This window comes from Malaya genurostris, chromosome 1 (genome assembly GCF_030247185.1).
Source record: "Malaya genurostris strain Urasoe2022 chromosome 1, Malgen_1.1, whole genome shotgun sequence".
Taxonomy (NCBI): Eukaryota; Metazoa; Arthropoda; class Insecta; order Diptera; family Culicidae; genus Malaya; species Malaya genurostris.
In genome coordinates this window covers 99,970,915-99,984,053 of record NC_080570.1, presented here as the reverse complement: position 1 = coordinate 99,984,053, position 13,139 = coordinate 99,970,915, and the positions used below count along the sequence as shown (strand labels likewise).

Genomic DNA, 13,139 nt, shown 5'->3' with positions numbered 1-13,139 from the left:
AGCTAAATCCAAGGTGGCAACGGGATTGTGTAGTACTAGTTGGGACGTTAAACACAGCAAGCACGATGAGCCTCCGGCGAGACAGGGGTTGGCCGGAGGCTCATCGTACCAAAGCTGTAGCACAACGAACGAGCTGCAAACTGGCTTCGTAGTGCTGGGCAAGATGCGTCAACGAGTGATTGGGTGGCAGCCGATCAACTCTAGGATGTGTAAATTAAGAATTGAAGGCCGTTTATAACTTACAGCGTCATTCACGTACACTGCCCACACGAAGTGAGACCCGACGACGGAAGAAGCATTCTACGTGCAGCTGCCCACGTTGAAACGTAAAAATTGTTATCGGTGCCATGAATGCCCAGGTACGAAGAAAGGCAATGTAGCGACCGATAATCCGTTCGAACAGCCTGCATGCCGCATAGAACAACAACGGCCAACGAGGAATGGTAGTCAGACACACCTTCTTCCCCCGCAAGGATACCCACAAAGCTACCTGCAGAACACCTGACCAACAGACCGAAAGCCAAATCGACCACGTTTTGATCGACGGAAAATTTTTCTCGGATATCAACAATGTTCGCAGTGCGAATATAGATTCGGACCACTACTTGGTTGCATACGCTCAAAACTTTTGACGGTGGGTACCAAACGTCGAAACCGAACATCGCGGTTTAAAATTGAGCGGGTCCGGGATGCTGGAGTAGCTCAGGATTGCACGCAGCCGTTGCCAGTGGCACTACCAACGGAAGAGCAGTTTGGCGCAGCTACTTTTGAAGATGGCTGGAGAGGTTCGTTCTAAAATAGGTAGTACTGAGGTCCGTTCTGAAATAGGTACTACTGCGTCAGCAACACTAAGTATGGCGGCTCCGAACGTAAGGAAAAACTTGTTCGGCGACGAATGTGAACAGTTAGTGACCGAAAAGAATGAAGCTGCAATACCGAACGAGAACAAACGAGGAGCAACACAGACCGGCACGGAACGGATTAAACTCGGTATTCCGTAGAAAAGAGCGTCAACAGGAAGACCGAGATCGCGAAGCGATGGAACAGCTGTTCCGTGCTAATGACACGAGGAAGTTCTACGAGAAGATGAACCGTTCGCGCAGAGGGCATGTGCCACAGGCCGATATGTGCAAGGACATCAACGGCAATCTTCTCACGAACAACTGTGACTGCACTGGGTCGTTACTAAGATCTGGGAGGACGAGATTTTACCAGAGGAATGGAGGGAAGGAATCGTGTGTCCCATCTACAAAAAGCTGGATTGCTGCAATTACCGCACGATCACTAATCTTATGCAGCCGCTCTCTCCCAAATCTTATGCCGTCGACTGTCACCGAATACAAACGAATTCGTGTGACAATATCAGACATGATTAATGGACGAACGTGCTACCACGGACCAAGTGTCGCCAATTCGCCGTCGTACGTCGTAGTTAACTATCTTCAAAACGTTGACTAGACTGGTTATCATCTACGGGCATAAGTACTGGACAATGCTTACGGAGGATCAATGTGCTCTGGGTGTTTTTGAACGGAAGGTGTTGCAAACCATCTTTGGCGGAGTGTAGATGAAAGACGGTACGTGGAGAAGGAAAATGAACCATTAACTGCACCAGTTCCTGGGAGAACCAACCATCGTCAAACGGCCAAGGTCGGGCGGTTACGGTGTTCTGAGCATGTTGTTAGAATGTCGGAGAACAACCCGGTTAAAATGATCCTCGATAATGATTCGACAGGTATAAGAAGAAGAGGTGCGCAGTGGGCAAGATGGATCGATCAAGTTGAGAACGATCTGCGGACCCTTCGCAGCTACCGGCAGGTTGGCGGCGAACAGCCATGAACCGAGTAGTTGAATGGAGACGCCTCCTGTATACAGCAGAGACCCGCGTGATCTGCGACTGAAAGAGTGCGTAAGTATGTGACTATTCAATATCGGTAATATACCATATTTAAAGTTACGATGATTGCTTCCGGTTTAATGATATTCTTCTAAATTCTTACAATATGAAATAACGAGTAGATATAAAAAAAATAAAAGATATCAAATAATTAATCAAATAATTTCAAAAACTGCTATAAATTTTTCGATATTTTTGAAAACACGAATTTTGTTATTTGATATCTGAAATCAAAGACTAAATTTTTTTTCAAATTTATTTTCAAACGCATCATCTATTTACAGAGAATCAAAACTGAGTTACAGAACATAAATGTCAACGAAAAACTGAGAAAGCGACTGGGTGAATTGAACATGGATCTTAGCATATTAAAATTAGATGAATCGATTCGTTGCCCCAATGGAAGTGTAGCAAAAAAACTGATTTGCGGTATGAAGAACAAATAGTTTTAGATATCTTCTGAACTTTTTAATATAAATAATTGCAGTTCAGTGCCCTCGTGGAACATTTCACAATGACAGCACCAACATGTGTACTTCTTGTCCAATTGGAACTTATAACGAACTTGCTGGTCAAACTGTTTGCATATTTTGTCCACCGTATCATTCTACTCGAAAACCCAACAGTAAGCATTCCTCTGAATGCAAACCCCAATGTCCACCTGGGACTGTTGCTAAACTAAAAGCAATGAAAAGGGAGAAGAACCAGAAATATCACAAAAGTCTAATGCCGTTTTGTCGCAGATGTGACCCGGGAGAGTATCAGGGGTTATACAACAGAATCAGTTGCGATAAATGTCCACCAGATCATACTTCTCCTCGAGGATCAACCTCCATGACAGACTGCTTTCCAAAACGTAACTGGCCATGCGAAATGGATCCACCAGTTTGTGGCTCACAAGGACAATGTGTTCCTGAACCAATAAATGATGATCTTTACAGTTGCGTCTGCAATGAAGGATTTGTAGGATCGCATTGCGAAAAAGCACTGAATGTTTGCGCAACAATTCCTTGTCATAATTCCGGTTCATGTATAAGTTTAAATGCTACTTCGTTTGAATGTGTTTGTCCAAAATCATACAGAGGAAAATACTGTGAACAATTCATTGATCCGTGCTCTCTAGAGTTTTGCCAAAACGGAGGAACTTGCATTGAAATTGAAGGTCACTCAGTGTGTGAGTGTTTGTCTAATTACGGAGGAGATCGTTGTGAAATCGTTAAAAACTATTGCTTACCAAATCCCTGTGAAAACGGCGGAACATGCCACAATGAAGATACGGGTTACAGTTGTACATGCTCTCCAGGTCAAATGGGAAAACGATGTCACTTGAAACCTTGTGATTATCTCCCTTGTCCGAAAAATTCAATTTGTTTTGACATTAGTCAGACCAATGCAAACAAGGAAAGCTTCCAATGCTTATGCCCCAAAGGATTAAAGGGTTCCAACTGTACTGACATAGACGACCCTTGTGATCAAAATCCATGTAAAAATAATGGGTACTGCATACCGGTTAAACTTAGAGATCTCACTACTGAACTCAATCAACCGACAGAATTAAATAATGATGAAATATACACAAGAGTGACATGTGAATGCCCGCCATATTTTTATGGATCTTACTGTGAAGTATTTACCACTCCCGATTTTGTTATGTCATTTGAAATGCCCGGAACAAATGATTACATAAAAATTACAGGGCCCAATCGCAATCTTTCGGAAATTTCCATGTGTTCATGGATTCAAACACATGATGATTTCAACTATGGCTCAGTCATTTCGTATGCTACATTAAACATAGATAATGCATTTACTTTTACTGACTACAGCGGATTTGTACTCTATATTGCCGGACAGTATGTTGTCACGAACGTTTTCATTAATGATGGAAAATGGCACTTCATATGTGTATCATGGACCAACCAAAAGGGATTATATGAAATATATCTTGACGGAGACCTTCACACTACTGGATACAATCTTAGTAATGAAAAGGTGATCGAAGGTGATGGATTGTTCATTATTGGTCAAGAGCAAGACTCGCTTGGAGGCGGCTTCAGCGAATCAGAAGCCTTTGTAGGAAAGTTAGCTTATTTGGATGTATGGAGCCGAGCTCTCAGTGGTTACGAAGTGAGAGAGCTTTATCAAAGCTGTGAACCTTACCAAGGCGACATTATCAAATGGACTGATTTGAAATCTAAGATATTTGGTCACATCAAACTACGAACGTCTGAGTTTTGCCGAATGTGTGAGAAGAATCTCACACTACTAAATGGTTTTGTGGATTATTACGAAAATCGTGCCTACCTTCATTGTGATAATGGATACAAACTACATGGACCACACGTAGTACATTGTCTACGAACATCTCAATGGGGCGACACTAGCAGTTTCTGCAAGCGTTAGTATGTTTTTATTTTACATTTGGTTCTAATTAATAGTCATTTCCTTTCCTTTGTATATTTTCAAAAATCATCATCAGGTCAAAGTTCTAGATATTCCCGGATTAATAAATTCTTACTTGACGGCTCATTTCTAAGAGCTCAATGACTCCATCTGACATGTTGTAAATGTTGCTGAATTTCATTCGTCTTTTGATTGTGTTCGTGTAAAGCCCAGCGAAAAAATGCCGTCTTATTATCCTTCAGTTTAACAAAGGTTCGATGCAAAATCCGTGAATAAAATAATTTTAAAAATTTTAATCTAATTTAATTGGAACCCTCTCGGTTCCAAAGATTCATCCCGTGAGGACCAGGCCTAGGGCAGCATGGTTTGGGAGGCGGCTTGAACAGCAAATTCTTCCTGGATTTGTTATGATGCGAGTATTTATAGAGTATAAGATTTCGCTCAGGGACAAGCATACATTTGAAAATTCTCGAAGACTACTTGGCTTAACCGATAGTTGTTCTTACAAAAAAGTTTGTTCAAAAAGTAAATGAATCATTATGTATATTTACACGAGTTTAAACAAACAACAGCTTAGAATTAAATGGTCGTAATTTAAAATGACTCCATATTTTTATAAATAGCTGGTTGTCTCGAGATTGAAATGCAAAACAAAATTACAACACTTAAAATCACTCCATAAAACTAAGCTATCATTTCCATTGTCGTAGATTATTCGTAAAAAATAATTTTTAATTGAGGTATGATTGGGAATTCGTCTTAAATCGATTGATTACCGCATTGACCTTCCCCCGTTATCAAACGTAGACTTTGATAACAGTGATTTCACGTGATTTATGAGTTCGGTTCTATCAGCCTAGTCCTGACATGTTCTTTGCTGTATCCAGCAAACGTCTCCATGTAATCCCCATTCACTTGATCGATCTACCTCTGTTTCTTGTGCTTATCGGATCAGATTCAAGAACCATTTTTACTGGAGTGCCTTCCGGCATCCTAACGACAGATCAAAAAGCAAAATCCTGCGCTCTTGTTACTTCTATAAATCAAATTAAGGTGAAATTCAACTAGTTTCGAGCCTAGTTTCAAGGTTGTTGAACTGAAAATCGTGTCAGTTTCGAACCTGATTTTTATGTCAGGTTTGCTCAAACCACCGTTGCTAAGTACGAACCCAACACAGTTTCGTGAAAAGTGTTTGATGAAACTACTCTCAGTAAGTTTCAGTTTTCTCAAGCAAAAGCGACACTAGTTAATTACGAAAAGTTAAGTGTTTTTCGCAAATCGATCCAGTTTTTGAATGAATGGTGAAATTCGCAACGCGCGCATTCCACTGAATTTCACCTTAATGCTAGATTGCAGTTAAATGGTTCGAAATAGTGTATGGGATTAAATCAACTATCAGGAATTAAAACAGAATCATGACAACAGGGAAGCGCATCTTTTTTTTATCTGTCTGTTGATCGGGGTACCTCCGAAAATATTCTGTACAATGACTCTAAAGATTTTCGAAAATTACTTGAATATAATCAAAAAAATATTGTACATGATATTTTTCTTGTTTAAACGGGTTTTGCAAAATAATTCCATAAAATAACATTAGGAAAAGGCCATAACATTAGAAGATTCCATTTAATAATTTCTTTTATTATTTTATTAAATTTAGAAACCATTTTTAACAAATTGTACATTTCATTTAACTTCAGTTATCCGTTGTGGTGCATTGGGTTCTATTCTCAACGGTAAGGTCATAATGTCCAAAACTAGTTTCAATGGTATTGCACGTTTTGTGTGCGATGATGGATTTTATTTGTCTGGATCGGATGAATCACGATGCACAATTCACGGAAATTGGTCTAATTCGCTTCCAGAATGCACAAGTATGGTAAAATGTCCGGCTCTAATTACTTCTCATGAATTTAGTGTAACTTACGCATCTGAAAGAGGAGTTTTCATGGAAGTATTAGATAGCTATGCTGTAGGGACACTAGCAGAGTTTACATGCGCTGATGGATTTTCGCTAATGGGTGAAAATTTGCTAACATGCCTGGAAAATGGAGATTGGGACATGTCGATGCCTGACTGCATATCTAAAAAATTCGAATCGAGTTCAACCGAAACATACTCAATACCTATAGTAAACAGATTAGAAGTACCGAGTATTATTAAATTCAATCGACGGACTGATATACGTTTCTGGAAACAATTAAGAGACTATTTATTCTATGGTTGCAAACCAATCGATGAAACAAAACGGTCAATTTTTTGCGTGGATGCTGATCAGTATTCTCATGAACTAGACGACCTAACTTTGTTTGAACTACCTGTTTCAAATGAGTATCAAAACATGGACAATAAGTTACTTGAGCGGTTAGAAAAAACTACAAAACCCGACAGTAATCTGAAAGTTTATAATCTGTTGAACTATATATTATATGGTACAATTGAATCAATCAGCAACCAGCGACGTCTACCCAAAGAAACTGAGAATTCTTATAGGTTTGTGATTTGCTTATTTATTGATATTATCATGATGGACCGAGAAGTCTCGTTCGATGAAGAAGTTATGCTGGATATAAACTCAAGAGAAAACACTAATGCCAAAGTTAAAAGTTTACTAAAAAACGTCGTGCAACCAATTTACGACACACACATTCACAAACAAGAAGAAGAACGCCTACGGGACATTGAAAATCAACGTAATGCACTTAAAAAGATTATTGCTCTGGCAGAGGAGAACACTTTAACTACTTCATGCAGGCTTCAATCCCTGCCAGATCCTCCAATTGATAGCAGAATTTCTGCAGTAACTAATACTGACTTAACACACAAAATTACTGATCTAAGAATAGAAAAACTTCGAAAGCGCTTCGAATCAGTTCCAATAGGAGTTTTTGTGATGTATGAATGCAATGCCGGTTTCCACATGAAAGGACCAGGATATGTCGAATGCTTAGATGGAGGGCAATGGAGTTCCATAGATAGCTTCTGTGAGGGAGTACTCTGTGAACAAGCCCCAGTTCCCCCAAATATGCTTATAGCAGAACGTTCAAAGGATTCACGTCATTATTATAACGATGAAATAGAATTTAACTGTATGGAAGGGTACACAATGCAAGGTCATCCAATTATTAAATGTTTTGCTGATGGACAATGGTCTCCAGTAGTAGCACGATGTACAAGTAAGTGATATGAATTTTCATTAATGATGAGGCGAATACAACTCAAAAATTATTTTCAGAAATTTCTTGCGGCAAACCAACAATCAGCAATAGTGCTAAAATTATTGCAGGGAGTTCGTATCTGTTCGGCGAACGACTGAAAATACTCTGCGAAGATAGACATACTTTTGAAACAACTTGCCAGGCCAATGGAATATGGCATGATATTGAAAACTGCTAGAATTACGCAATGTACTGAATAAATCTTTTGCTTAATATAATGTGTGCTTTTTTTTTCAAGTAATAATCTTTTCTGTTACTATGTTCAATGCTTAGAACTATTCCAATGCCACATAATTCAAAATAATTGTATAGTTTGACAATAAAATTCCGATGTGTCAAAAGCAGAAAACCACATTTTATTATCATACCGAACAAGTTCAGAGACGATTTTCTTGAACCAATGACATAATCAGACCAAGAAAAAATAATTTAGTTTCAACGTATGATAACAACCTCTCTTTCAGGATCACGAAGAATGAGAATCCAACAAAGTATGAACATATATTAAACACTGTTAAAAATCGAAACTTTAAAATGTGTTTCTTTGAATACATTTCAAGCTCAAGACTCACTTACAACTCAAGTACGCGTCATTTATGCACACAATTAAGTACATCTATTGAAGGGTCGTCAAATGGTGAGATAACTAAGTCCTCACAAATTCCTATCTCATTCATCCTCGAGCGTCTATGATGACATTTGGTCAATGAAACGGCGTCGACTGGGTGCTACCGCCTTCTGCGTTAGTAGCAGAATGAGAGGGTGCGAAAAGACTGGTAGGTTGAAGCCCATCCTAAAGTGCAATATTTATCAAAGTAATTGCAACATGTGGTTCTGTAGTTTTTTGGATTTTTTGTTATATGTTGAATTGAATTATGTTACATTGTATTATTATTATTATTATTATTATTATTATTATTATTATTATTATTATTATTATTATTATTAAAGAAATATTATATTTCCTGCAGTACTGCGACGAGAGAAGAGCATAACTTATACTGCGACAACAACTGTTCTATATTGTATCATAGCATATTACTTCATATATTATCGTCATATATTATATTATATTACATTATATTATATTATATTATATTATATTATATTATATTATATTATATTATATTATATTATATTATATTATATTATATTATATTATATTATATTATATTATATTATATTATATTATATTATATTATATTATATTATATTATATTATATTATATTATATTATATTATTTTATATTATGTTATATCACAGAGAACAGATATCCAATAGACATTCATGCGTGCAAAGTCGTGTGTAACGGTGATGTTTAACGGATTTTCACATGTATGCATTACACAGCTTTTTAAAAAGGTCTCAAAACTATACAAATCGATAACCATTATCAGCAGGCAACTAAACAAACCGATTCAGGCTATCCTGGTTCCCGGTCTCCGGTTCCGGAAGTACCGGAAATAATGCTCGTATATTCCAAAATGGATCCCACACACTTTTCTCAGCGATGGTTTGACCGATTTACACAAACTCTCACTAGGGGACGGGTATAGCGTGATGGGATAGTCGATGCCTTTCACGCAGCCCGCCTGGGTTCGATTCCCAACCCCGCACATAGGGTTAGAAAGACTCAAAACCGTTATTCCCAATCTTAGGGTCAAATGAAAGGTCCTATGGTCCTACCAAAAATTACTGCATATTTTCGGATACAACAAAAATTTAAATCGTCGTTTAGAGTGCAATGGAAAAATCGTATAAAATCTTCAAAATTTGAATAAAAATTAGTAGAATTTGTACGTCATGTTGGTGGCCGTATGAACCGTTTTCTGATGGATGTCCCAACCGATCAGTGAAATGTTTCATTCTCTATGTCATACTAATTAATGCACAAGCAATTTCTTGGTTTCTTTCAAAAATCGAAGAGAAACATTTTGAATAGAATACCACAGTATTATATATGAGAAAGGCATCATTACACCACTAGGTGAATCCACCATCCAAAATAGGTTTTTATAAATATAAAAATAGGTATAGAATTCGCTCAAACTTTAGAAAATGTTCCGAGGCCCGGAGAGCCGAGTGTCATATACCAATCGATTCAGCTCGACGAACTGAGCAAATGTCCTTGTGTGTGTCTGTATGTTTGTGTGTCTGTATGTTTGTGTGTCTGTATGTGTATTTTCAACAAAGAGGTCGAGATCTCAGAGATGGCTGGACCTATTTTGATCGAACTAGTCGCAAATGAAAGGTCTTCCCGTCACCCTGAACGCTATTGATTGGTTTTGAGATCGGATTTTTGAGTTATACAAAGTTTTATGTTTTTTTGACAATATCAGTCCAACTGATTTTGAAAACAGAATATCGTTTTAGATTTAGATTTCGCACGGTAATAGCTGTCCAACAAGCCATAGATTGTCAAAATTCGGCCATTTTTAACGGAGATATCGATATTTTTGTGTTAACGACTTTTCGCCTTATTCCAGTAGTAGGAGTTTTACGCGTTTGATGATAAAGCGGTGTTTCGGAGCCAAATGAAACACGATTTTTTATACTGTTACATACAATTGTATCTAAGTACCAAAAAGACTGTGTACAGCATCTTTTTCGCCTCGGACCGATTTTAGCACGGTTCGTTTTTGGCAACATAATCGTTCGAGTATAAAATGTAAACTAGATGATGGCAGCATTTTCAAGTAAAAAGTAATTCCATAATTATTTTGATTTAAACTACTTACAGTAATAAATGCTGGAAAAACAACTCCCATACACCATTCGACTCAGTTCGTCGAGATCAGCAAATGCGTGTGTGACAAAAACTTTCACTCAATTTTCTCGGAGATGGCTACAAACTCCGATTCATATGAAATGTAGTATACTCCCAAACAAGGTTCCTGAATTACGTTTGGATCCGACTTCTGATTGCGGAACCACAGGATGATATGCGAAACAAAATTAAAATATTGCAACTCATTTTTCTCGTTGATGGCTGAACCGATTCAAATGAAATCTAAGAACTATACTTACTCTTACTCTTTCAGTCGTAGACCACGCGGGTCTCTGCTGTATACAGAAGGCGTCTCCATTCACCTCGGTTCATGGGTGTTCGCCGCCAGCCTTGGTAGCTGCGAAGGGTCCGCAGGTCGTCCTTAATTTGATCGATCCATCTTGCCCACTGCGCGTCTCTTCTTTTTATACCGGTCGAATCATTATCGAGGATCATTTTAACTGGGTTGTTCTCCGACATTCTAACAACATGCCCGGCCCACCGTAACCGCCCGACCTTGGCCGACGATGGTTGGCCCTCCCAGCAACATGCAGTTCATGATTCATTCGCCTTCTCCACGTACCGTCTTCCATCCGCACTCCGCCAAAGATGGTTCGCAACACCTTCCGTTCAAAAACATCTAGTGCGCGTTGATCCTCCGCAAGCATTGTCCTGGACTCGTGCCCGTAGAGGATAACCGGTCTAATCAGCGTTTTGTAGATATTTACATAGCTTCGTACGACGGCGAATTTTGTTCGATCGAAGCGTCCTGCGCAGTCCAAAGTAAGCACGATTTCCTGACAATATGCGTCTCTGAATTTCTCTACTGGTGTCATTATCGGCAGTCACCAGTGAGCCAAAGTACACGAACTCGTCGACCATTTCGGTTTCATCACCGCCAATCAGAACTCGTAACGGGTGGCTAACATTATCTTCTCTCGAGTCCCTGCCTTTCATGTACTTTGTCTTTGACACATTGATGTCTAGTCCGATTCGTTTGGCCTCAGCTTTTAGTCCGATGTACGTATCTCAAAGTTGCGTGCTATAATGTCAATATCATCAGCAAAACCAAGTAGCTGGACGGACTTTCTGAAAATCTGCCACTCGTGTCTATTCTCGCTCTTCTTATCACACCCTCCAAAGCAATGTTGAATAGCAGACACGAAAGGCCATCACCTTGCCGTAGCCTTCTGCGAGTTACGAAGAGACTCGAGTTTATCCCCGATACTTGAACAACGCACATCACTCGACCCGTCGTAGCCTTGACCAATCGTATCAATTTGTCCGGGATTCCGTAGTCGTGCATGATTTTCCATTGCTGATCTCGATCGATTGTGTCGTAGGCTGATTTGAAATCGATAAATAAGTGATGTGTGGGCTCATTGTATTCGCGGCACTTTTGCAACACCTGGCGGATGGCGAACACCTGGTCCGTGGTAGCGCGTTCGCCCATAAATCCTGTCTGATATTGTCCCGCAAATTCGTTTGCAATCGGTGAAAGTCGACGGCATAAGATTTGGGAGAGTACCTTGTAGGCGGCGTACAGCAGAGTGATCGCGCGGTAATTGCAGCAACCCTTCTTGTAGATGGGACACACGATTCCTTCCATCCATTCCTCCAGTAAAACCTCTTCCTTCCAGATCATGGTAACGACCCAGTGCAGTGCTTTCACAAGTGCATTACCACCGTGTTTTAGTAGCTCGCTTGGTAGTTGGTCAACGCCAGCGGCCTCATTATTTTTCAACCAGCTTACCTCCTCCTCGACTTCTTGGAGGTCTGCGCCGGCAGTCTGTCGTCCTCCGCACGCGTTCCCAAGTTCCTTACCACACCGCCACTTTCGTATTCCGCCACATCGCCATTGAGGTGCTCGTCGAAATACTGCCGCCACCTCTCGATCACCTCACAGTCGTTCGTGAGAGGATTCTTGTTGGTGTCCCTGAGGTACATGGCCTCTGCGCGAATTAGCAGGAACAGCTGTTCCATCGCTTCGCGATCTCGGTCTTCCTGTTGGCGCTTTTTGTTGTGAATACGACTTACTTTACTATGGGGTGCCTTTTCAAAATTTTCCCTCTGAGAGAGTGATAAGTTTTTGATCGTGAATATCTCTTGTTGTATCTAACGAATCAACATAATTTTTGCGACATGCCATCGGAAATATGATCACAATTTTATGATAAAATTTTCAGTTGTGTGACATAATCTCAAATAATTCAAAACTAAACTTTTCTGAAATGTTTGGTATAAACGAGTATCAAAGAGGATAATTCATAAAGCGCGTTTGTCTTTCTCGTATTTTGAAAGCTCATAGCTCAGTGATCTGTGGAAGGATTTATACAATCTAACTACCAATAAAAATGAATTTTTTCAACTTAAACGTGTATAGCAAAAGCATTGAAGTATTTCAATAGTACACTATTGAAAAACCTGTCTCATTTGCTCCATGTCAACACCAGCCAATCAGAACGCGTTCTGAGGAAGAGAACAAAATATCTGCTGCTGTACAACAAATCGTTCGAGAAAAATGTTCCGAAAAGTGGTGAATATCGTAGTGAGTTCCTCAATTTGGTCCTTCTGAATGCTAGAAACGAATCCCTATAGCATATTGATAGTTTCTTTCAATAAATTATGCAAATCCGAAATGAAATAATCGACATAAAAATTCTGTATGCGGCTATTTTTATAGCCGTTAGGACCGCCCATTAGTGAAAAAGCTATAAATGAAATCACGTAAAAGAAAGCTCCTAATAAAAATTGAATCAGTTTGGATTCTTTCGCCAATGCGAGCAGATGTATTTTGTGCCGTTTGCAAAGCTAGTTTCGCTTCCGACAAGAGCGATTACGTCACAGCTGCCA

At 39.4% G+C, this 13,139-nt stretch overlaps 1 protein-coding gene across 2 annotated transcripts in view; it reads left to right on the top strand.

Annotated features, from left to right (window-relative positions):
* LOC131425227 (sushi, von Willebrand factor type A, EGF and pentraxin domain-containing protein 1-like) overlaps positions 1-7,849 on the top strand; it is a 62,295-nt gene extending 54,446 nt beyond the window's left edge. For both annotated transcript variants that reach the window (XM_058586931.1, XM_058586932.1), the window contains exons 6-9: positions 2,182-2,326; positions 2,385-4,295; positions 6,001-7,476; positions 7,536-7,849. In XM_058586931.1, the coding sequence (XP_058442914.1) occupies positions 2,182-2,326; positions 2,385-4,295; positions 6,001-7,476; positions 7,536-7,696 (3,693 nt within the window). In that variant the 3' untranslated portion in view covers positions 7,697-7,849. The remainder of the gene's footprint in view (positions 1-2,181; positions 2,327-2,384; positions 4,296-6,000; positions 7,477-7,535) is intronic.
* Positions 7,850-13,139: the final 5,290 nt, after the last annotated feature.